The sequence below is a fragment of the Vigna radiata genome, chromosome 7 (genome assembly GCF_000741045.1).
Source record: "Vigna radiata var. radiata cultivar VC1973A chromosome 7, Vradiata_ver6, whole genome shotgun sequence".
Classification (NCBI taxonomy): domain Eukaryota; kingdom Viridiplantae; phylum Streptophyta; class Magnoliopsida; order Fabales; family Fabaceae; genus Vigna; species Vigna radiata.
The window spans coordinates 53294746-53318427 of NC_028357.1; the positions used below are offsets into that span (position 1 = coordinate 53294746).

General features: G+C 33.1%; 3 protein-coding genes across 7 annotated transcripts; 1 reads left to right on the plus strand and 2 right to left on the minus strand.

The window, feature by feature from the left end:
- The first annotated feature begins 1980 nt into the window (after positions 1 to 1980).
- On the plus strand, positions 1981 to 8644 carry LOC106768318 (long chain acyl-CoA synthetase 4). The gene is made up of 19 exons (XM_014653392.2): positions 1981 to 2303; positions 2775 to 2838; positions 2930 to 3019; positions 3184 to 3240; positions 3601 to 3649; positions 3947 to 4023; positions 4139 to 4178; positions 4265 to 4359; positions 4672 to 4839; positions 4960 to 5070; positions 5203 to 5290; positions 5469 to 5535; positions 5724 to 5799; positions 5901 to 6018; positions 6992 to 7237; positions 7327 to 7466; positions 7681 to 7863; positions 8014 to 8133; positions 8319 to 8644. The coding sequence occupies exons 1-19, from the start codon at positions 2152 to 2154 to the stop codon at positions 8373 to 8375; spliced, it is 1998 nt and encodes a 665-aa protein (XP_014508878.1). The 5' UTR covers positions 1981 to 2151; the 3' UTR covers positions 8376 to 8644.
- Positions 8645 to 10247: 1603 nt separating this feature from the next.
- On the minus strand, positions 10248 to 16709 carry LOC106769551. 5 transcript variants are annotated; one of them, XR_001376343.2, is made up of 8 exons: positions 16362 to 16709; positions 16129 to 16283; positions 15825 to 16042; positions 14512 to 15115; positions 12103 to 12591; positions 11860 to 12017; positions 11095 to 11728; positions 10248 to 10500 (listed from the first exon to the last, which is right to left on the minus strand). XR_001376343.2 is itself a non-coding variant. In XM_014655213.2 (7 exons), the coding sequence occupies exons 1-6, from the start codon at positions 16535 to 16537 to the stop codon at positions 11905 to 11907; spliced, it is 1770 nt and encodes a 589-aa protein (XP_014510699.1). In that variant the 5' UTR covers positions 16538 to 16708; the 3' UTR covers positions 10820 to 11728; positions 11860 to 11904. The 5 variants fall into 5 exon arrangements, 1 of the variants encoding a protein (XP_014510699.1); XR_002668941.1 differs by having other exon boundaries at positions 11902 to 12017; positions 12103 to 12606; XR_001376342.2 differs by having other exon boundaries at positions 10249 to 10500; positions 12103 to 12606; positions 16362 to 16708.
- A 1231-nt stretch (positions 16710 to 17940) lies between these two features.
- On the minus strand, positions 17941 to 22735 carry LOC106768493 (endoglucanase 6). The gene is made up of 9 exons (XM_014653676.1): positions 22382 to 22735; positions 22062 to 22274; positions 21721 to 21921; positions 20213 to 20302; positions 19857 to 20021; positions 19480 to 19764; positions 19045 to 19393; positions 18886 to 18957; positions 17941 to 18756 (listed from the first exon to the last, which is right to left on the minus strand). The coding sequence occupies exons 1-9, from the start codon at positions 22577 to 22579 to the stop codon at positions 18458 to 18460; spliced, it is 1872 nt and encodes a 623-aa protein (XP_014509162.1). The 5' UTR covers positions 22580 to 22735; the 3' UTR covers positions 17941 to 18457.
- Between the last annotated feature and the right edge of the window lie 947 nt (positions 22736 to 23682).

Genomic DNA, 23682 nt, shown 5'->3' on the forward strand with positions numbered 1-23682 from the left:
ATATATATATATATATATATATATATATATATATATATATTTTGTACATCTACATTTTACGTACATGTAATATACATATATTAATATTAATGTTACATATATGTTACGTACATTAATATACATATATTAATATTAATGTTACAGTATCTAAACCCTCATCATGTTATATATTATATATATAATCTATACATTAATAATATAATATATTATGATACATATTATCTCAAAATAAATTATAATGTTTCTTTAATTATGAAATTACTTGTTAAATTATTCATTTTTATAGAATGCTTACCTCACTACCCAATTCCAAAACCTGAGGCTACACTCAACCCATAATTTCCCATGAAATCAGTATAGATGTTTAATAATGTTTGAAACTTTTTTTATGCTGTCCAAAAGATCAAAATAAAAAAACAGTTTTCAAGTAGTCTTCAAGCAGTCGCGGTAGCCGGACGATGTGGATCATCGCAGCCTCAAGATATGCTCTCTCTAACCTTCGGTTCGACATTCTATAAACCAAGAACAAAATTAAAGATTTAAAAATAAAAAAACTGAGAGAAAAAAAAAAAAGATTTACTTGATAATTTGATTCTACTGGAGCTTTGAGTCTACTGGAAGTTTGCTTTGGAAGGGAGAAGAATGAAAAAGCCCAACACATCAACTTCAATTATATACTACTCTCAACCATAAAATAAAATAATTATTCTCTTATATCTAATACATTTCGAAATGATTCTCGTAATAAAACTTTATTTATAAAATATATTTCAATGACATTGTGAGAATATCGTATTATTTCAATATTTTTTTAGTTTATCAAATAATTATTAATGTTGAGTAATGAAGAGCCATTATCCATATTGAAAAAAAAAAAAAAAACTTTAATTAAGAATCAATGTATATTCAGATTACACAATTCTTCAAAATTGCAAAAGAAAAATCTTAAATTAAGTAGAAGATATTGTATACAACAACTAAGGTGAAACCTGAGACAAAAATTTCAAATTAAGTGTTAACTTTTGGTAAGTATACGAAATTCTATAAATAGTAAAATGAAAATTTCAAATATTGATTTAAAATTTGTATTTGTTTGATTAATTATAATTACTTATCAATTTAAACCGTAATTAAAAATATTGACTTATTTAATTCTAAGATAAAAACATATATATGTTAAAGTTATAAAGTGATTTAGGAAAAACTTCGTTCCAGATAATTAAACCTTCATTAAAAAAACATAAAAATTATACATTTTTCCATAAAAATAGCACAAAATACATAAATAAAAACAAATAATACATTCTAATAAATGTAATGAATAGAAATTATCATATAAAATATCAACTTTTTAATAACACATTAATTTTTCAAAAAAAATTTTTAAATGGAAATGAAGTCATATTCATTTGTAAGTTCACGGTGATACGTTAATTTGCACTGTGTTCATGAAAATTTCTTTATTGATTGAGAAAAAGAAAATCATATATGTTATCATTAATGAATCTATTTGTAGAATTACAATTAGTTTTTATGTGACAAATGTCTAAGATAAAAAATATTCAGCCATAAAATTAAGGTAGTTTATGAATTATTACTTAATTTATTCTTCTAATATGGTCAAATTATTGATTTTGACGAATTTACTTTTTTTCAAATTAGGCTGAAAAAATTGAGCATAAATTTATATTATTTTTCACTTTGATAGATGTTTAATAATGTTTGAAACTTTTTTTAATGCTGTCCAAAAGATCAAAACAGAAAAATAATAATAGTAGTTTTCAAGTAGTTAGTGTCTAAATTCTTTTGATTTCTACGAAATCTTTATTTTTCTTTGTAAGCAATTCATTATATTTTACTCTGTAAAATTTCTTACACATTGAAATGATTTTCTTTCTGCAATTTATGTCGAAAAAACAAAAATCAGCTTACTTGAGAAATAAATAAAAAAATAATAGAAAAAATAGATGGAAATGAATAACTAACTAGCTAGGTAACGGAGAAAAAAGAGAAAAAAGTGTGTAGTGTAGTGATCTGAAATGATTGACCAATAATAGATTTGAATTAAGGTTAGAAATTGAGAAGGTGTTGAGAGAAAAGAGAAAAGAGAAAGGAAAAGAGAGAAGAGACCATCTCTTTGTTGATTGAGGGATGGCAGAAAAAACGTTAATCGTAGAAGTGGAGAAAGCCAAAGAGGGCACAGAAGAAAGGCCATCAATGGGTCCTGTATACCGTAGCGTTTTCTGCAATGATCCAACTCCTCCTCCCATACAAGGTCTCGATACATGCTGGGATATTTTTAGGTATACACAAATCCCATTGCAACTTTTTTTTTTTTTTTGAAGCACAATATCCATAATCATAATTAGCTAATGTTATTATTTCACCTTAATTATCCATAATGTAACATATATATATACCAGTTCGGATTTGAATCTTGTGAAAAAGACTAGTCCCTTCTAGCAATGTGTCACATTAGTGTTTAAGTCACATTTGGAGGAGGATATTCATTACAACAAAAAACCAACAACCATGACAATCAACTCCCCCTATGCTTCAATATATAGTAAATCTTTCGGTTTTGTAATAATTATATTTAGTTTCATTTTTAATGTACTCACCGCGTAAAGATCTCTACAGTACTATTATATATTTCTGCAGCAATTGGTGAATGGAGGAGTTTTCTCTTATGCATACAATTTTCGTTGGAGGGGATGAGACTTACATTTAGTGAGAGATTATTTTTTAATTTTTAATTGTTTGTGTTTGTATAGGATGTCGGTGGAGAAATATCCTACAAAGTCAATGCTCGGTGTTCGTGAAATTGTGGATGGGAAGGTAAACTCTGTCTTTCTGGTTAACTTTTGTCATTGTTATTGTTTTTGTCAGTGTGAAAATGTGTTATTACTTCTGTCACACTCTTTTGTAGCCTGGCAAGTACAAGTGGCAAACTTACCAAGAGGTGTACGACATGGTGGTCAAGGTTGGAAAGTCCATTCGTGCTTGTGGTTATGGGGAGGTGAGTAACACATTTTTTTCTTTTTATAACTTGTTTGTGTTTTAATGCTTTACTCCAATATTTTGGATTCTCACAACTTTTGTCTCTAATAGTTTGGTCATGGAGTCTTTCAATATTTTATTTTTTTACTCAGCTGAATACCTTTACACAATGCCTATTTTCAGGGAGTAAAATGTGGTATATATGGTGCCAATAGCCCAAAATGGATTATGAGCATGCAGGTACAATTTATTTTGACTTTCATTACTTCTATGTTGTGTTTTCTCCATATAAATTTCTCTTTCTACTAATACTTTTATGGAGAGATTTCTATTGAATCTGTATTTTGATCTTTGTTTGTTTTCTTCATCGAATACTTTTTATTGTATTGTTGATATGATTACCGTAGTTGGTTTATTATGATTTTGAATATGAAGGAGAACAAGCCAATTTTTTCTATATTGAAACACGACTTTCTTCTGTTGAACTATGACTCCTGTTTATTATATTTAGTGTTCTGAATTACGAGATGCCGTTTATGGTGCTGCTAAACTAGCTTATGTCTTTGAAATATTTTCTGACACATTGCAACATTATTGCAGGCCTGTAATGCTCATGGACTTTTCTGTGTTCCTTTATATGATACCTTGGGTATGTGCAAGGCTTCTTTATCATGTTTCTTCACAATGATGATGCATTGACTCATCCAGTTACCGAAATTTGTTGTAGTATTAGTACACTAGATTTAATACTGTCAAAGATAAATCATCTAAACAATTTAACTATGGGGTGGAGGAACATGAGTGGCTGTTTGCATCCACAACTATTCACACATCAATAATCCATATCCATAGATTCTTTAACCATGAACATTTTCCATTATCTACAAGTTTTCAAATGGTAATTGTAATGGGTTTTGACGTTTGATACACATGTATGACTTATTAGGGTCTGGGGCTGTTGAATTTATTATAAGCCATGCAGAGGTCTCAATTGCTTTTGTTGAAGAAAAGAAGATACCTGAGGTTTATGCCTATTCACATTATCTATTATATTATTGCTACGAGGGATTAAGAATTCTCTAATCAAAATTTCTATTACTAGCCAGCCTAATTTGTATTTGTTGTTGAAACTTTTCAGCTGTTGAAGACATTTCCAAACGCAGCAAACTATGTCAAGAGTGTGTTTTTTTTATTCTCTACTTTCATTCTTAAAATATTGACATATTTGGAAATAAATGATTACCTTTATTTATTAATTTTTTAGCACTTGTGAGTTTTGGAGATGTTACTCCTGAACAAAGGCAACAAGTTGAACAGTTTGGATTGACCGTGTATTCATGGGAAGACTTTTTGAAAGTGGTGCGTTATTCATTTGACTAATAGTTAATCTTTCTCTTACTATTTAGCTGTAAAATTTCATTGAAAATAGCATGCAAGAGTGATTGCAGATACTGCCAAGTAGTTATAGAAGGAGTATATGGAATTACTCTTAAAACACAGTAAAAAGTATTATATTCCTGTGTCTGTCATTATTTAGAATGATAAAACAAGGAATATTTTCTTGTAAATGTAAAATCCAGTTCAAAAAATGTAGGTGCACTTGCATAGGCCAAGGAATATTTAGCGGTTGTTTTTCTCAATACTCATGCAAATTTTTGATGTCTAGAGCAGGGTCATGATCAGACTTTTGATCTTCCTGAGAAAAAGAAAAGTGATGTATGTACAATAATGTATACCAGCGGAACTACTGGTGACCCTAAGGGTGTATTGATAACCAATGAAAGCATTATCACACTTTTAGCTGGGATTGACAAAGTTCTGATGAGCTGCAATGAGAAAGTAAGCTAGTGTTGGCCTTTTAATGAGTTCTTTAAAATGTCTTCATTTAAAAGGATAATCAATATTTTTACGTATTCTTTCTTTGTCCTTCCTAACTGTCATCCATTTTCCTGCTTGCAGTTGAGTGACAAAGATGTATACCTATCATACCTTCCTCTTGCACATATCTTTGATAGGGTCATTGAAGAGGCAATGATAATGCATGGTGCCTCAATAGGTTTCTGGCGTGGAGTGAGTATATGTCAAATATTTCATCACTGAATGAAGGCTTGATATGATTGTTGAGCTTTAGATTTAACTTTATGCTGAGAAAAGTCAGACTTTGCCTTTGATATGTAAACACGATTTGTGCAATGGTTGCAGGATATCAAATTGTTACTAGAAGACATTGGGGAGCTAAAGCCAACCATTTTCGTTGCAGTTCCCCGTGTACTTGACAGAGTATACAATGGTAAGTTTTTCCCGTTGTTGACAATTTAGTGATCCTTCTAAAATCATGTGGTGTAGAATTCAGGAAGGACATACTTTCTAAATTATTTGTTAGTTATTGGAGTAGTCTTTTTCGTTAATTCCTTTTTCCCCTGTTAATCTTTTTGAACAGTATTTCCTATCCTCAATTTGATAAACAGGTTTGAATCAGAAGATTTCTACAGGGGGCTTTATGAAACAAACAGTGTTCAATTTCGCCTACTCATAGTAAGTAACTATGTTTTTTGTATGTCACTGCTATCTTCCACAAAACATGAGATGTGCGACTGTTCCTATCCTAAATCATTTCACACAGAAAAGCTCATTTGGATTTTCATTAGGTTGAATATCAAAATTACTGTGATCACTTGCCATAAATTATAAGATTATGATAATAATCTTTTTTCTTTTTGTAGCAAGTTGCATAGCTTAGGTAAAGGGCGAAATCATGAGGAAGCATCTCCACTATTTGACAAAATTGTATTTAATAAGGTGATGCAACAATATTAAGTTTAATTCCACACTCCTTTGTTATGAACAACAAGTGCAACCAAATTTCTGACTAATATAGTATATTTTTGTAACTTGATCAGGTAAAGCAAGGTTTAGGGGGAAGGGTGCGTATTATTTTGTCTGGAGCAGCACCTCTATCCAAACATGTGGAAGGTTATCTGCGGGTGGTGACTTGTGCTCATATCCTACAAGGATATGGTATGCTTTTATTTGATTTCAATTAATCTTGTTCGTGACATTATATTTTTCTGAATATTTTTTACAAAATAAAAAGTTCATTTGAATGAAGAGGATAAAACATACATGGAAATTGGAGGAACAGAGATCCTCTTTAATCAACAAATGGAAAATAAAATGTAATAATCAATGGAGCAAACATTGTCCAGTCCTCAATTCTAGAATCAAAACTTCTCCTAGTGGAATCATCAATTGCAAAATGCACCAAGTCATATGGTAAAAAATAGTGTACATAATGTAAAAGAATAGCCTAACTTGCAATTGAAGATCAAATTCAATAGTATAAGTTAACTTCTGTTAGAGATATTATATTTAGTTTATATTGTGTTTATGTTAATTAGGGAAATATAGTCCCTATATGTTTATTAGGGAAAAATTGTTCTTATTTTATTTTATTTTATTCTTACATATTCATTTGTATTTGGACTTAGCCCATATTTATTCTATTATAAATAGAAAACCCTATGTGTGTATTTAACACAAGGGATTAATTCCAATATATAATTTTCACTATATTTAACAACTTCAATCAAGGTAAAAGAGATTATCTTATTAAATAAGGTCCACAACTTTATGTGTACGAGACCAGTCGTTTTTGTTACCTATTTTGGAAGCATTGTATTGATATATAAACCTCTTGAGAGTATGTGATCTAAGGTAATTTTGCACTATCATGACTTTTAAAATACTCACTTATTCACAACACTTATAACTTAAGAAAAAAAGTATATGTTGTTAATTCAATTCATTTATGAATAAATGCTGTGAAAGTTACTCTGATGTCTTGCCACTCCAATTCTGTGCATGTGTTGATAGGAATTTTGTGGTATAAATATGTATGTCAAGCATCGATGCATTTAATCTTCTGTTTGCATGACTGCATGTGTTGTGAGAGCATGGACTTACTAATGCGTTTCTGCTGAAATTAAAATAGGTCTAACTGAAACCTGTGCGGGAACCTTTGTGTCATTACCAAACGAAAAGGACATGCTTGGCACAGTGGGGCCTCCTGTACCATATGTGGATGTGTGCCTAGAATCTATTCCTGAAATGGGATACGATGCACTTGGAGACCCACCAAGAGGAGAAATATGTGTGAGGGGAAGTACAGTGTTCAAAGGGTACTACAAACGTGAAGACCTAACCAAAGAGGTCATGACCAATGGCTGGTTCCACACAGGTTCATTTGTCTCTATTTCAGATAATCAATATTTGCTACTATATGAGTTGCAGGGCCACATTTTATTCATGAATGATCTATTTAAACAGGTGATATTGGGGAGTGGCAACCAAATGGAGCCATGAAAATTATTGATAGGAAAAAAAATATATTCAAGCTTTCACAAGGAGAATATGTTGCTGTTGAACACCTTGAGAACATTTATGTTCAAGCTTCTGTCGTTGATTCTGTATGCTTCTAAAAACTTATCTTTTTGTTAAACTATTTTACCGAAAAAGTCTTGAAAAACTGTTGTTTTTTTGTTGTAGCGTATGGATTTGTGAATGATATTAAAAGGTTTAGTTTAGTGTAAATATATAAATAGAAGTTTTAATTTAAGTTTCTTTTCATTCCATGCATATAGAATCATATAGATGTTAATTCTTTTTGTGGGTTTATTTCAGATATGGATTTATGGAAATAGTTTTGAGTCATACTTAGTTGCTATTGTTAACCCCAACAAGCAAGCAATTGAAAAATGGGCAGAAGAAAATCATATAACTGCAGACTTTGATTCTGTCTGTGAAGATTCTAAAACAAAAACTTACGTAATTGGAGAGCTCGTCAAGATTGCAAAGGAAAAGAAGGTCTATTAACATTTCTCTATTCTTTATATTATACAATATATATTTTTAAGTACGAATAAGTTTTGTTTCTACTTTGTTCTACGTGTGTGTTTGTTGGTACATACATTTGTTGAAGCATTATAAGATCCTGATATTATTTGTTTTTGTCAGTTAAAAGGTTTTGAGTTTATTAAAGGAGTCCATCTTGACCCAGTTCCATTTGACATGGAACGTGGCCTTATGACTCCGACATTTAAGAAGAAAAGGCCAGAACTGCTTAAATACTACCAGGTACAAATTCTCAAGGATTTATTCAGTATCATGGAATTTCAAATGGAATGCATGGTGGTTTTCTTTTCTCCTTACAAACAAGAGTTTAATTTCTACTTGAAAATAAAATTATACAGGAATTTAATCTCAGAACTAATGCATTTAGGTTTTTGTTTTAGTATTGACTACAATTTTTGTGTGCACAGAATACCATTGACGAGATGTATAAAACACTGAACGAAAGCAACAAATCCAATGCCTGAGATATGCTTTTGGAGCCAACGAGACGAAGACCATTTAGTTTATTCATGTCATTGCACTTGCTTTCCGTTTTCGTGGTTGTGTAGATTATTATTCATATAGATTGCAAATAATATGCATGGATAGCTGCTCAAATCATAAGCTGAAAAAATATGTTTAGATAGATAAATTTATATTTGAAATTGTTAAATTATTCATGTTAACCATGAATAATAGTTATTGCTTCTCTAATACAATATCAACAAGATTTTTTCAATATGAAAATTTTCCATATTGAGCCCTGTCATACAATATTGAGCATATTTTAATTATATATATTAAAAGAAAAAAGAAGCAAACCGGTGATTTTAATTATCCATTCTGAACTTATGTCATGCTGATCGACTTCTAGTGCGAATGTTATGTCTAATTTAATAGTATGTTTTTTAGCATCAATGATATGAATGAGTTTTGTTATATTTTATTATTGCAGTTTAAATTATATTCAACTCACATCTCATATAAATTTAAAATAAGACGTATTCACAAATTAAAAAAAGTTACATGTAATGAATATAAATAAATCAATATATCATTAGTTAAACTTATTATACTCAATTAATGATTGAATCATAATTAAAAAGTTAATCTTATATTTATTAATTTTTACTTTCATCAATAGATATAAAATGTTTTTATACCAAGAAGCAAACAAAACTATCTATATCTTTCTGTAATTTGAAAATTGTTTTTTGGTAAAAATTTAAAATGAGAAGCTTAAAATATGAAAGTTTTCTCCATTAATTTAAGTTTTTAGCAACATTTAAAGATGAAAGACAAACAAAAGGAAATCATCATCAAAATTATTTTATTATTTAATTATTTTTAAAATTTTTTATATGTATCAAATAAATTATCAATTACAGCTGTATAAAATTTATGAAAATTTTTTTCTTTAAATAAAATAAAACTACATTAATAAACACTTAAATCAGAATTTATTTAATATCATAATTATAAACTTTTGTAAAACTTAATATTTATTAATTATTTTTAAACAATGTACTTATCACTGCTTCGCAGGACCATATTTTAATACTTAGGAGATTTGGCGTGGAAGAAGTATCATATTTTTTTAAAATAAATTGTTAAAGTACATATATAGTTGGAGTGGAATCTACTTCAGTTGATTGGACATGGTATTTAAATTGTTATATATTTCTACACATGCGTTATTTCCACTAAAAAAATAAACGATATAAGTTTTATTTAAGACGTAAAAAAATTATTTAACGTATTATTAAGTCGACCAATAATATATAAGTATACAATTGAGTTAAATTGTGTTCATAATCTTTTGGCGTCAAGGAACAACAGACATTTTGTGTAGTTGACAAAATGGTTTCATATTAGCCTAATAGTAGACTATGAATTTCTCTTGTAATGTTTTATTTGATTTGTAATTTTTTACAATATTTAGTTAGAGATTGTTGGGCCTACATCAGCCAAACTAGTTAGCCCAAAATTGTTAACCTTTAGGACCATACTTGTTAGCCTATTGCTTCTTACACCCATCAAATTTCTCCCTCCACTCCATACAAAAAACTTTTCGAAATCATTTTCTGTAATAGAAAGAGATTATTGCTTTCCGGAAAAAACCTTCCGTCCTTATTGTGATCCGAAAAATAGATTCCTTAGTGCAGGAATCAACAGCCTACTTGTTATAGTTTAAGTTGACTTTTGTTCATTGTTATCCACTGATCAGTTCCTCTAAGAATTATGGCTTTCTTTATCTTGTTATTTGTGTTTATTTATGCATATTATCTAGTTTTTCTGGACACATTGTTCATTTGTGCTTGATACTAATAACATCCAATTTTAGGGTTCATAGTGTATAAAAATTATATATAAAAACATTAGAACTGGCAATATAAATATCCATTGAAACTAGGAAATCTAGCTATAACTGTATTTCTGAATTTAAATTTTCATCAAATGTTAAAAGTGGTAGAAGTCTCCTCTGCTGTACATATAGATGGCTTAGTCGGCTGAGCTTGTATTTCCTATTTTCGTGGAAACTTCTACTTGATGTCTGTAAATTCCATTAAATTCAATTGATTCTTTTGTTGATGTAATATCGATCCACAACTGCTGCGGCAAAAACAAGTATCATTAAGGACTAAAACAAAAAATAGACACGATAAGGGTATTTGTTGATTCTAGAAATACAAGCATTCCACTTCATTGCTAAATAATTCCATCAGAAGTATTGGCAAAAAAGACTTGCTTTTACCTTTCTGTCAAATCAATTACATAATAATTTCTATGTGAAATATTTATTTTAGTAAAACTCAATTGATTTATCTTATTCAATAATATTTAAGTGATTTTAATTAGACCAATTACGACAGCAGTATATATACTATAAATTAAGTAAGACACCTTGAATAACTTAACTAGATATTCTATTCTTAAAACTAAATTAGATTGTTCCTATCTAGATCATGTTTAAAAAATTATATCAGTATAAAATCATTTAAGACACTATTTACATCTATCAAAATTAACACCCACACAAATATTTACAATTTTGATTACCATCTTATTGTTGTTCATTTCTACAAAATTTTAACACAATCATATGATAATATGTAATTTTAACTATACAGTGAAATTATAAAAATTACATTCTATGAAAAAAGCGATTGAGTTATTGAAAATGATATAGTTAGTATAACTTACAATAGTATCATTTGATCCCTTCCTACATTAGCTGCCATTCCCGCCTGTCCTCGATCTGATTGCTTAATAAAAGCATGGAATTTTACGAATAACTGTGAATTGTGATTGGCTGAGTACGATGAAAACACAAACTTAAGTGCCAATTTCTGTATATAGTGTTCCTTCTCATCTAACTAACTCCCATAGTGTAGTACTTCTCCTACCCGAGTAGCCTATATAGGAACAATGGACACCGACGGAACACGCCGCTTCTACATATTTAAATGAGAAATCAAATAGAAACACGATCAAGACACCTTGAAATTGTCTGAAGCAACACCATCCTGATGACTACAATCTTCTATACTTGGGAGCCTGCAGAAACTACTAAGTAGAAGCAATCCTTCACACTCTACACCCCAATACAAAAGGCACGTGTCAGCCAAAACACACAATAATACCACTAAACCTTTCTTAATCCACGTTGCATATCTACATGTAAGCCATGGTAAGTTGGAACCAAGGTTCACCATCACATTCGATTTCTCTAACAGAAACATGATTCTTCTTTGACCATGTGCATTCGAATTACGAACAAATGAACTACATCGGACCCGGGCTATTAATCCTCTCTGTTCATATCACATACCCTCGCCTGCAAAGCAACAAAAATGCGCATACCCAGCATAAATTGGAGGAGGATATCATAATTTAAAATAAAATCAAAGCAAGTAAAATTATAAAATTGGCTACGACTAAAAAACAAGAAAAATGAACACAAATTACCAATGCCATCAGTGTAAATAATTGTATAAAGGGAGATTTCACCATTCAGTCCAATTGTTTCTCAAATGTTGAATTGCTACTCTCACTACTAGATGCAGGAGGCAAGGACGCAAACTGCAATGCAAGTAACTCATCCCTGCTATACTTTAATCTTTGATCTATGTAAAAAATAAATGAAAACAAATCAATTAAATAGTCATATAAAGCTAGAAACTTAAAGATTAGAAGGTAAATAGCAATTACCTGCAAGATACGGTAATACCGGAGCTTGATCTTTCTTCTTAGCCATTTGCACGGTCCTGGAAGTTGATCGAGATGGAGAGGAATGATGAGGACCATTTTTATTAAAAGGATATACTGTACCAAGTTCATGTATGACTTCAACTTGTGGATGACGTCTACAGAATGACAAGATAGTGTCTTCTGTTAAGAGCCAACAACCTCTGAGGTCCAGCAGTTTCAGAGTTTCAGGAGCCTTAAATATATCAATCCCATAATTTGTCAATACCGCATCACAAACACTAAGATTTGTCAATTTTGGAATTGACGATAAATAGTAAAGCGAGACGTCTGCAAGAGAAGCACTTTTAAGTGATAAATATCTCAGCTCTAAGAAGCTTGACAAGGGGTATAAAGCTTCATCCCTAACTTGCGTATGCTCCAAATTCAACCTTTCTAATTTAAGATTTTGCAAAGCCATCAGTGAGAGTGGGGAGTCCACATCAATCTTTCCTGGGTGTAGAAAACCTAAGTTGTAAATACAGAAGGTAAGCCAAAAGACAGTTTTAAAACCAGAAGCAGAAAATGGAGATATAAACGATATGAGAGATGCAATAATACAAACAAAATGTAGACAGTTCGAACAGTAAAATAGACAAATAGACAAGAAAATCACAATTTTCTATATAGAAATGATCCACTATAGCATTAACTGAATGCTTAATAAGTAAAAATGAAGCCTTGGAAACAAAGTGAACAATTATTCAAGGCACAAGCAAAGATAGCAAATTGAGGACATTTTCTATCCGAGAAATTAAGGGCAATTTCAGTTTAAGAAATTTTTTTTTTTTCAGTTGCCTTTGCAAAAATAATTACATAAATGTCAAATCAGTTTCATTCTATTTCCTGTTTTAAAATATTTGTTAGGAAATTATGAAAATGTAGTTTATTTTTCAGTGTTTATTTTAACAATCTCTAAAAACCAGAAATATACTGAGAACAAAGTCATATTTGGTAGTTATATGTGCAAATAGAAAAGGTTTCCTCAAACCAAAAAGGCCTTAAAAATACCGTTTAGGTTCACTTACTACAGTAGAACAGAGGGATTTTTCATGTTGAAATTATGTGTAAGTAATAAAACTAGATAAAAACGATAACAGAGTGGCGCTCCTCTTCCTTGAAGATACACCCTCTCAGGCCTAAGGAAAGGCCAAAATAGCATGCGAGCCTCATCCCCTTCACATGCTGTGAATGTAACAAATAACCATACATCTCCCGACATTTTCCCTCCACAACTAAAAACCTAGGAAATAATGAGAAGCTATTCCAATCGCACCATTGACTTGCCTCATGGAATAAGTGAACGGTGCTAGGACATACAGTCTTGGGCTGGACTCGATGGCTCTCTTCCTCCAAAGGGTCCCGGGGAGTAATACTAGCAAATTACAAGGGAGGTTTTATCCCAATAGCCATTTTTGCCCAAAGTTTTACCACTACCAAACCCCACATTTACAGTCCAGTAAATATTCCAGCCTCAGTATTACATTGGAATTAGAATATAGAGTAAAATCATTCAGCATAAGTCAACCACCTAATTTTCTTTATACGAAATGCATCTCGTTGCTATAGTTGTACCTTATTAGGGAGCATTTGGTTTAAAAAATGTTTTTGTTTTCACTTTTAATTATGAAAATGGAACCGTATTTTCAACTTGTAACCTGCTTTCAAAGGTTTGTATAGAAATTTGTGAAAAACCTGTATTGGTTTTTTGTTTACACTGTTTCCTTTACAAATTTTCGAAAATAGTAAGTAAAATGAAAACAAAGTAATTAGAGATATGATTTCTAGGACATTGTCTCAAACAAATGGCATTTTTGTGATTAAAATTGAAAGCAAAAACATTTCCTCAAACAAATGGCTCCTTAATAATATCAACCCTTGATTTCTAGGATAGAAAATAGCTATTTAAATCTAGTGTGCAGTGCACCAACAAAAGACACATTATTCTACAACGTAACTTGATTAAAAAAGACAAAATATTGGAAACTGAGTTGTCCTACACATGCTGATGAAACCAAACAGGATATGTTGAATATCTAGCATAATATACGATTTACTCTTAGTAGGGTTTCAAATCAAGTTCAAGATCAGAAATTAAATAAATGTTAATCCAAAACATACTGCAAGCACGCATCTTTTTGTTCTTCCCAAAAAATCAGTAAAGGAAATGAACAAATAAATTAACAAACAAATGTTAGTCTTGCAAAGAAGTTTCCTGGTAAGCAGCAGCCCAATGGTAAAGTAAAAGGGATCAATCAATAGGCTGCAAAAATGGTAGGATTTAACCAGAGTATAGCCTATATCTGCCACCACAGGTAATGCAAACAAATTTATAAATCATATTAGAAAGAACTATGTCAACTGATCAAATACCTTTAATGCATGTATTGCTCAGGTCAACATCCTTTAATGAAGGCATCATACTGATAAATGAGATGCCAGTGTCATCCAATGGTGTCTGAGATAATGATAGAATTTCAAGGTTGGGAACATGTCCAGCTAAAATCCCTAATCCAGCAGAACTAACCCTGGTACCACTTAGATTCAGACTTTTCAAGTTAGCACCAACACATGCCACCATTTCAACTGAATCGTCTCCCATCATGCATGAGCTGAGATTGAGGTGTTGTATTACTTTCATTTTACTTAAGAAGAAGAATTTATGCAGGTTGGTATGGGCTACATCCAAAAAGGATACGAGATTTGTATTTGCATACGAGAAGACTCCAGATTCATTCAGGAATGTAGCCCCAGAGAAAATAAGCTTTGCGAAAGGAGATTTATCATCTTCAAGTATAGAATCAATAGTACAGTTACTCATGTCCAGGCATTCAAGAGATGATAGTGTGGGCAATTTTGTGACACTGGTCCAAGCAAGATTTAGATAGGTCAACTTTGGGAACCTATTGAGAACAGCTGCACCTTTATTTGATATTTTACTACCCCAAAGATCAATATATTGTAGCCTTTTCAGTACCTAGGAGGAGGGTGAAGCAAAACAGTGCAGGTCATAAAAAAATAAATACACATTTATAAGACCATTTTTACAACTTGAGAACAGAACACAAACTCAAGCAAACACACAGAAGAGTTTACACGCATAAACACATGCACATTCCAAAAAGCTAATACAGTGAAGCCCCGACTGAAACAAACAATAATGTCTAATAGCGAATTCAAGCAAGTGATTCGGAAAAAAGATAACATCCAACAAAGTGCTGCTGCATACAGCAATCCATTACAGCCCAAATCCAGATCATTGAAAAATAGTGCCAAACTGAACCCCAATTAAATTCTAAACCATATCTAATCAGCATCGATAGAAAGCAATAAATAACGATTTTGGCAAGATTTATAACGGATTTAGAAGCAGAACAAGACCAACGGTGTAAACAAAAATAATCTTAGATATAACAATCAAGGATGAAGTAAACAATCTCTCACTAGTTATAAAAGGATTCATTCAGTAGCGTCAGAATTCACACAGTTATAGCATCCAACAAAATCCAACTCTTGAAGTGCGCCTAATTATCATGTTCATCTAGCAGCATAACAAATTCCATAAAAATTATACAATTAAAAAGAAAAGAAACAACAATTTCAACATCAATAGATGGAGTAAAAATCAATGGCTGGTATAGCGCTAATTATCCAATACACTAGCATCAAAGAGGAAAATGTAATACCTGTAACGAAATTAGCGACACGTCATCCACGGGCAAGCCACCTAAGTCAAGAAGAGACAAGTTTTCAAGAGAGGCAAGAAGCTTGACTCCTTTGGCAGTGACGCCAGTTTCTGAAATGCGCAACTTCACCAGATTAGGAATGGAGAGAAGATGGCTAATCCCGGCATCGTTAACCTTGAAGCACCTAGACAGATCCAACTCCTGAAGAGTATTCATTCCTAAAACCAATTAAGCACCACGAATGAGCCATCTCGTAAAAAGTGACAATAAGAATAAGTGAGAAGAATGACGATAGATACGACACCTGTAATTGGCCAAAGTGCTGAAGTGGTGATTCGATGACAATCCGCGAGATTCAAGTAGCGTAAGTGACGAAAAGCTCCCAAATACGCCATCCACTCCGCGTCCACGGAACCGTTGTCCCTCACGTCAACCTCTTCGGCGCTGTGTTTGAAAACCCTGACAAGGAAGGAGAAATTAGAAACGTGAATGGGACATGATTGTGTTGAAAATGAGGGATGGAGAGAGTAAGAGTACTCGAGGAGGGAAGGGTAGAGGAGACGACGGGCAATGAGGCGGCGGAGGAGAGCGTCGGCGACAGGAGAAGGTAAGCGATCGAGACTGCGCCTCTGCATCCGCCATTTTTCAACGCTTTCTCGGCTCTCACATGCTGCCTCTATGCAGAGTCCAACCAACTCGCTTTCCCTCTTCATCTTCGTTCGCTCTCTCTTTCTTCTGAAGTTGGAGGCAGATACAAAGTTATTGAAATGGGATGAACTGAAACTACGTCAGTCTCACTTTGATTTCGATTTGACCAGAACGAGATCGTGATGTTGAAGAAGAAGAACTTCTTCTTCTTCTCTTCTTTTCCCAGTTCCCAGAAGAAAAAAAAAAAAACTCTGTTGGGCCCTCATCTTGCATTTTGGGCTGAACCAGTGCCGGTTTATGAAGCCCGTGTTTTCTTTTCAGCTGCAGCCTGCTGACAGCAGAACCAATTAAAATTAGGAAAAAAAATTAACTATTCCCTTCAATTAAAATCCAGTGTTTTTTTACGTCAACAAGCATATAAAATGAAAAATAGAATACTTAATTTTCTGGTAAACATTAAGTGAAATTACCACGCTCAATTGATTTGACGATTTTCTGTACTCATTTTTCTTAATAAAAACTTATTTCCTAATAAAGAAAAATAAATAAAGAAATTTAATGTTCACAAAAATAATGAAAAGAAGAAGTTATTATCATCTGAGGACAATCATAAAAAGTTTAGTTAAGTTGATTGTAATTAAAATTTTTATTTTTCGATAGTGACTAAAAATAGCTTCTTGAAATAATCAGAAATATAATCTTTTTCAAACTTGATTTTTTTAAAATTTTAAAAATAAAGTATAAAAAATAGACTTCCTTATTTGAGTCTGGTCCTATTCGAACTGCAAAAGAAGAAGATTTACCTAAAGTGTAGAGATCACTTTTTTCAAAATTTTAATAATAAATATAGACGAATTTCTTAATTAAAAAAAAAATTAACTATTCCCTTTAAATTCACAGGCAAGTACGTGTCATATGTAAATATTCATGTGTTTTCCCTTTTCATGTTATTAACGAACTAAATAAACATTTTTCAGATTTCAATCGTTTCATTACTAATTTTATGAATGTTTTATTTTACGTATTACACAACAAGCTTAGCTGTTATCTCCTGTATTTGTCTCTGAAGGTCACATGGACTTATAATAAAAGACGGTCTGTCACATTTGCTTCAGATCAGAGCATCTTCCGAGAACAGAAAGAAGCTTCCTAGTTAATGAAACTTCGGACAGGTTTCTGTTAAATCCCCAAGTTCTGTTGTAGTCATTGTATGTTACAAATTGGTTTTCAACTGTTCTTGTAATTTCAAGTTTCGATTTGTCTCCTTTTAAGTATAGTATATTAGATAAGATGTGAGTGACTACTATTGTTCACTCAGAAGAATTCTTCTTGGCCGCTCATTTTGAGGGCTTTGAACGTGACACCGACATTTAACATTGCTGAGTAATAGTATAATATACAGTTAAAATTTAGAATCACACAAAACAGTATTTGTTAGTTTTCGACCATTCAATTAAAAATCACAAGCTTGAAATAGCCAAATATGCTAGTTATAATTTTATAGCACAGGGACATAATAATATATATAGCACAAACTGTTTCTTTGTAGAGAGTACAAAATGCTGCAAAGCTTACAACATCAAACACAGAAAAGACATCCAAAGCTGTTGAAAAATACAAGTGATGACTCTTCTCTCAAATATTGAGAAGTTCATTTTTTTTAAACTTCTCAACAACCCTGTTTCGTTGTCTGTCTTGTATCACTCACTGTATATAAGTTGTAAAGCGGAGAGAAAGAGGATGAGCTCTGCCCTTTTTGTCTCTTCACTCCTTTCTGCTCCGGTCCTTCCATCTTATATAATCTACCTACTTTGATCTAACCTACTGAAATGTAAAATACACAAGAGAAGAAGAAGATTTGACACCAAAATAGAAAAGTAAAAACGTAAAGACCCTCTCCTCACTGCACATTTGTATGGCTACACAGTCTTACACAACAAAGCAGTAAACCGTTCTCATTTCCCTTCAAAGCAAACTCAAACCTCTCAGGCCAACACGTAGTTAGCCACAGAGACATCTGCTGGAGAAGTAGAATGGATGTAGACAAATTCAAGGCTTTTGCCTGCAGCTAGTGAGCTGAGCCATGAAGGGAATGTGTAGGAATCACCAGACTTTGTGAGACCCCAGATTGGACCATAAAGCTTGGAGATCGAAAGTTTGAGAGAATTGAGACTCCTGTTAGATTTGTTTGTCACCACTGTTGAGTATCTATAATAAGTTTTTCCATTGGCAACCCATGAGGTGGTCATTTTCTGTTCAATAGAAATTGGGCCTGACCATGAAGCTGAAAAAGAAATTCCCGTTAGATGTCGATCTCAACATATACATATCCTTCTAGTTTCTAGTACTTATCGGTTAATTAAGCAATATACAGTGTGCAAGTGAATTAGTGAAGTGACTAGACAAACAGTACCTGGAGATGGAGTTGTCTTGGTATTGGGGGATGGTCGAGGATTGATAACAACAGGTTTAGGAGCGGGAACAACTGCAAGGAAGATATCAAAGCTGATTACAACAATATCAAAGAGTGTAAACTGAAAAAGGCATAAAGCAAGATTAATGGTGGCAATACCTGGAAGAAGCTGGTTATAGCCACCATGACCTCCATTCAGACGTGCTAGAATACCGATGAGAGGAGCGTTGTTATAGGTTGCTGGCTCTGTCTGCTCATAGTTATCTCTTTCATCAGCAAAGTCATCATACGCATCAGGTCCACCAACAAGAGCACCAGTGAGTAGGTTGGGGTCACTCCTTTTGCTGCTAAACCAAGTATTATAACCTCCACGGCAGCTGACAAACGAAGGGTTAACCTTGATCGAAACAATGGATGAACCTCGGTGATGAACCCTTTGTGGGAAGTTGTTTCCATAGCCCACCATGTAACTAGTTGCTCTTGGGTTGTTTCCAAGAAGGTAGTCCACCTGAAGATTATGGCAAGTTTTAGTTCCCACTGAAACTTACTTTCTAGTACACGAACTAAGAAATGGAATGCAGGAGGTTGAATTACCTGAGACTTTGCAAGGGAGAGAAGTTCAGCAGGGGCAACATTGCCTGAATTACATCTCAAGTTCCTACCAGACGAAGCAAGGTAGTCAGAATAGACAGTGGCTAAAAACGAGGCACTCGTGACAAACTGCATGTTGTTCCATCTCTGGCGGAAAATGAGGCCACCGGGAGTCTTCTGCACATTGCGAGAACCCTTTCCAAGGCACGAACACATGAAAGATTCTGCCTTCTGCTGATATCTCTCGAAAACTGGTGCATGATGGCCAGCTTTGCCCTGCAACAAGAACTGCAAGGAAATAACAACGAAAGGTTCTTAGCTAGCTGCCAATATTTGATAAAATAAGCAAAAAAAAGAAGAAGCTAAGAATGTATTTGTACCTTGGCAACCAATGTCTGAACGCCGGCATACTTAACATCCCAACCAAATTCAGTCATGGTCCAACCAGTTCCACCCATGGAATCACCGTTTCTTCCAAGGTAATCCAAGTAATACTGATTGTTAGATGCTTGATACAACCAAGCAGCAGCCCAGAGCAATTCATCCTGCAACCACAATGACCAACACTCAATCAACAGTTACATTTGTTTGCTCCTATTTACATTTGCTTGTTTATTTTTAATTTTAATTCAAGCCAATAATTTCACATTCATGTTATTTTTTAAAAAGGGGAAAGTTTTAAATTTGTTGATATTTAATACAGAGAAGAGAACACAATGAAAACTGATAAACATACATTGTAGCCACTGATTGATCTGTAATACTTCTGGGCAACGGTAATGCTGCTGTCATATTTGCCTCTGTATTTGTCAGCAAAATCGAACAACTGAAATGAACAAAACAAAGCCAACTCATTCAATGAATAAATTAATTAACCTTACGCTAAGTTGGTGAAACATTTATTAAATCAACCTATTGGTTATCTTTATTTATTAGATGCAACTAAAATATCAGATACAAGAGGGGTCATCTGATTCAGATCTGTGACCCAAATAGCATATTTGTTTTAACTTAAGAGCCTTATTAAGACCAGAATATCAGAAGCATCTTTCTCTCTTCATCGGTCGAATTCTAATAAATGAATAATTAAATGCAACATGTTTTTCACCTATCAAGAACAGTGACAGCAAACAGAAACAGAATCGAGAAGTTGGTGAAAGAGTAAAGTAAAAGGTAGGAGAAAATATAGATCCGATATAACTAGTACCGGTATAGAAAACAGTACACATAGAGATTTATTTATTTATATTTTAAGACCCAATAAGAGAGGTGGTAAAGTAAATACACAAGAAACAAGTACCAAAGTGTTATTTGTGCCAAAAATAGCACCGACAGTGTGGCCACGTGAGAGGGTATAATGGCAATAACGAAGTTTGATTTTTGTGTGATGTGAAAGCATTTTGAAGGGAAGGTTAGGATCCTCGAAGGGGTTACCTCTACACATGGGTAAGACTGTCCCTTGGCCAACCCATCAGAGACCACCCCACTCTTCTTTCTTCTCCATCTTCCCATTTACACATAACAACCAAAATTTATTTTTGGACCACAATCTTTACTATTAATTCTCAATACCCTAATAAAAACAAATAAAATAAAAATATTATCTATAAAATAACTCATCTATAAACAAATTTTACTTTTCTCCTAAAAATATTCCGTTCACACTTCTTTAATTATTACAAGAAAAAAGAAATTAACAAGTGTACAAAAAGCATTTTCATGGGACACACAAATTCTAGATATTATATTCATTCCATTGCTTTTTTATAACACGAGAATTACGTAATGCCTTCCAACAAAATGAATATATTTTTTATGTTAGATTAAAACTATATTTATATTTTCGTCAAACAAAAAAAAAACTAGTGTCGGTACAGAAAGTCATAGAATAAAATAATTCAAAAGGAAAAAATATTTCTCATATACCATGGTTAGTTGATTTAGTTACTATGTAGAGTAATTATAAAAATAAAGGGACAATGTTGTGATTTAATTTTAGTAACTTTTTGGTGCAAATGCAGCCCTAACTTAAGCGGCCCAACTTGGTCGCAATAACGACTCTGACAAAAGAGTCATAAAAGTGTAACTGCCTATTAACTCCAACCGCTTCACTTCACTGACGAGTGCTGTTCTCAACAACAACTCATGCTCACCACGTTTCACCCTTTAGCTACCTCTATCTACACTACAATGCAATAACCGAATAAAAATTAATAAATTAAATTTAGTAGGTAGAGTGTTTACCTGATAGGCGTGAGATAGAAGTTCGTGAGAATAAGCAGGGTTAGAGCGTCGGAAAACAATGGACGCAGCGGCCATAGCGGCGGCGGTTTCTCCGGCGAGATCCGACCCGGGATTGCTTGGATCGATCTTGTAAGCGTGACGGTCCGTTGTCATGTCCTCTGGCCTTTGCCAGCAGTAATGGTCAGTGTTTCCGTCTCCCACCTAATTGTCAAAAAGCCATAACACCAACATTTTTTTAATTATAATTATTCCTTGATGTAACATTAAAATTCAACTCCTAATAAAGGACTTTAAAAATAAAGAAAAATAACCTTATGGATTAAATTAATGAAAAATAATACCTCTCCATAGAGAACATTGGCCTGAGGGTGTGCTTTGATGAAGTAGTCCGTACCCCACTTAACTGCTTCCATGGCGTGGCCAAGCTCACCGCTTGCAGCCATTTGTTTGCCGTATTCAATTATGCTCCACGACATCATCGTAACGGTGAACGCCATGGGTAATCCGAACTTCACATTGTCCCCTGCATCGTAGTACCCTCCAACTAGATCCACCTGCAATTTCACCACAACAGTTGCAGAAACAATAAAAACCAGAACTTTCCAAAGAAAAACTGAAAACCAAGATAAAAAGGATTGAGTTTTTAATGCTTTGAAGTTACCCCGCTGGCTTTGCCATCTTGCAAACCAGAATGTGCTCTCCATGTGACTCTCTGGTTGTGGGGAAGGTAGCCGGATCTCTGAGCTTCAAAGAAGAGAAGGCTCTTGCTGAGAGCTTGACCATAGTCATGGCCAGCAGAGGTAAAAGGAGGGGCCAGAAGAAGAAGGAAAAGGAACATCATGCAGATAAGCTTCTCCATGTGGGAGTGAAAAGGAAATGGCAATGTGGGTGAGTGGAAGCAGCTGAAACTTCGGATAATCCCACCAAGTTAGGAGGGAATCCTTGGGAAAAGAAAGAAGTTTCAAGTAGAGAGAGGGAGAGGGAGTTCGGGGATTGAAAAGTGGGGAGGTGCAGGGGCTATATATTATGGAGGAGAGGGAAAAAGGAAGGTATCAAGAACCCAGAAATTGACAGTGATTCAATAAAAAAAAGGTGTAATTTAGTTACTATTTGGTATAAAGGTATTATTTTTATTCTGTTTTTTGGATTTTGAAGTGGCTGCAAATTGCAATGCAGAAGCTCCTTGATGTGATGAGAAATGAGAATGGGACAATGGCATGTGGCCTTACAGGATGGAGGTCGGTGAGGTTTAAAAGTATCTGCTTCAAATGAAATTACTGCCATAAAATATGGACAAAAAATTCAATTTACTCAAGTGGGAATGGATACGTGTTAATTGTGACCTGATATCAGTTATTCCTCGTTATCAGTGACTGTTTGTGTGAAAGATAAAAGTTCTAACGTTCTTTTTATACACTAAAAGAATATATGTTACATTCTTTCAAATTTTAAAAACATTTCTACCTAAATTATACGTATGAGAAAATATAATATAATGTTTTAAAAATAAAAAGTTGGGTAAATTTAGAAAAACAACCGGAGTGTCAGTTGTGGTATTAAAGTATTAATTACAATTAAACGTTTTAATTAAAAGAAAGTGTTTAATGGGAAAATATTAGAGTGATTGAAGGAAGGTGGTCATATTTAAAGTCACATCACATATTCACACCACACAGGTCTCAAAGTACACACAATAATACTTGCTTTTAACGAAGCAGTTGACACCGCATTTTCAACCTCAAAAAAAAAAAAGAAAAATAGTAGTAATTCTTTATTTTGTTTCCCGGTAGAAAATACAGCCTCTATAATATAATAAAACATGTTAACGCATGTAACTTCACAAAAGACATCATAGTTTGACTTACTGAGGGGAGATTGTTAGATTGGGCTATAATGGTGTGTGATTAATTGTAACTCTGGCATCATTTTATAGTTTTTCTAATTTAAGACAATTTTCTAGTC

Bases quoted from the DNA above. Each gene is read 5' to 3' on its own strand.
- LOC106768318 (XM_014653392.2), top strand. From the start codon at position 2,152: ATGGCAGAAAAAACGTTAATCGTAGAAGTGGAGAAAGCCAAAGAGGGC. The intron at 4,024-4,138 runs GTTTATGCCTAT...GAAACTTTTCAG, and splicing joins AAGAAAAGAAGATACCTGAG to CTGTTGAAGACATTTCCAAA. The intron at 5,291-5,468 runs GTAAGTTTTTCC...TTTGATAAACAG, and splicing joins ACTTGACAGAGTATACAATG to GTTTGAATCAGAAGATTTCT.
- LOC106769551 (XM_014655213.2), bottom strand. From the start codon at position 16,537: ATGAAGAGGGAAAGCGAGTTGGTTGGACTCTGCATAGAGGCAGCATGT. The intron at 16,043-16,128 runs GTGTCGTATCTA...AATTGGTTTTAG, and splicing joins AGCACTTTGGCCAATTACAG to GAATGAATACTCTTCAGGAG. The intron at 12,607-14,511 runs GTATTTGATCAG...TTTACAACTTAG, and splicing joins GAGCAATACATGCATTAAAG to GTTTTCTACACCCAGGAAAG.
- LOC106768493 (XM_014653676.1), bottom strand. From the start codon at position 22,579: ATGGAGAAGCTTATCTGCATGATGTTCCTTTTCCTTCTTCTTCTGGCC. The intron at 21,922-22,061 runs GTATTATTTTTC...TTTGACAATTAG, and splicing joins CCAATGTTCTCTATGGAGAG to GTGGGAGACGGAAACACTGA. The intron at 20,303-21,720 runs GTAAACACTCTA...TGTTCATTTCAG, and splicing joins TTCTATCTCACGCCTATCAG to TTGTTCGATTTTGCTGACAA.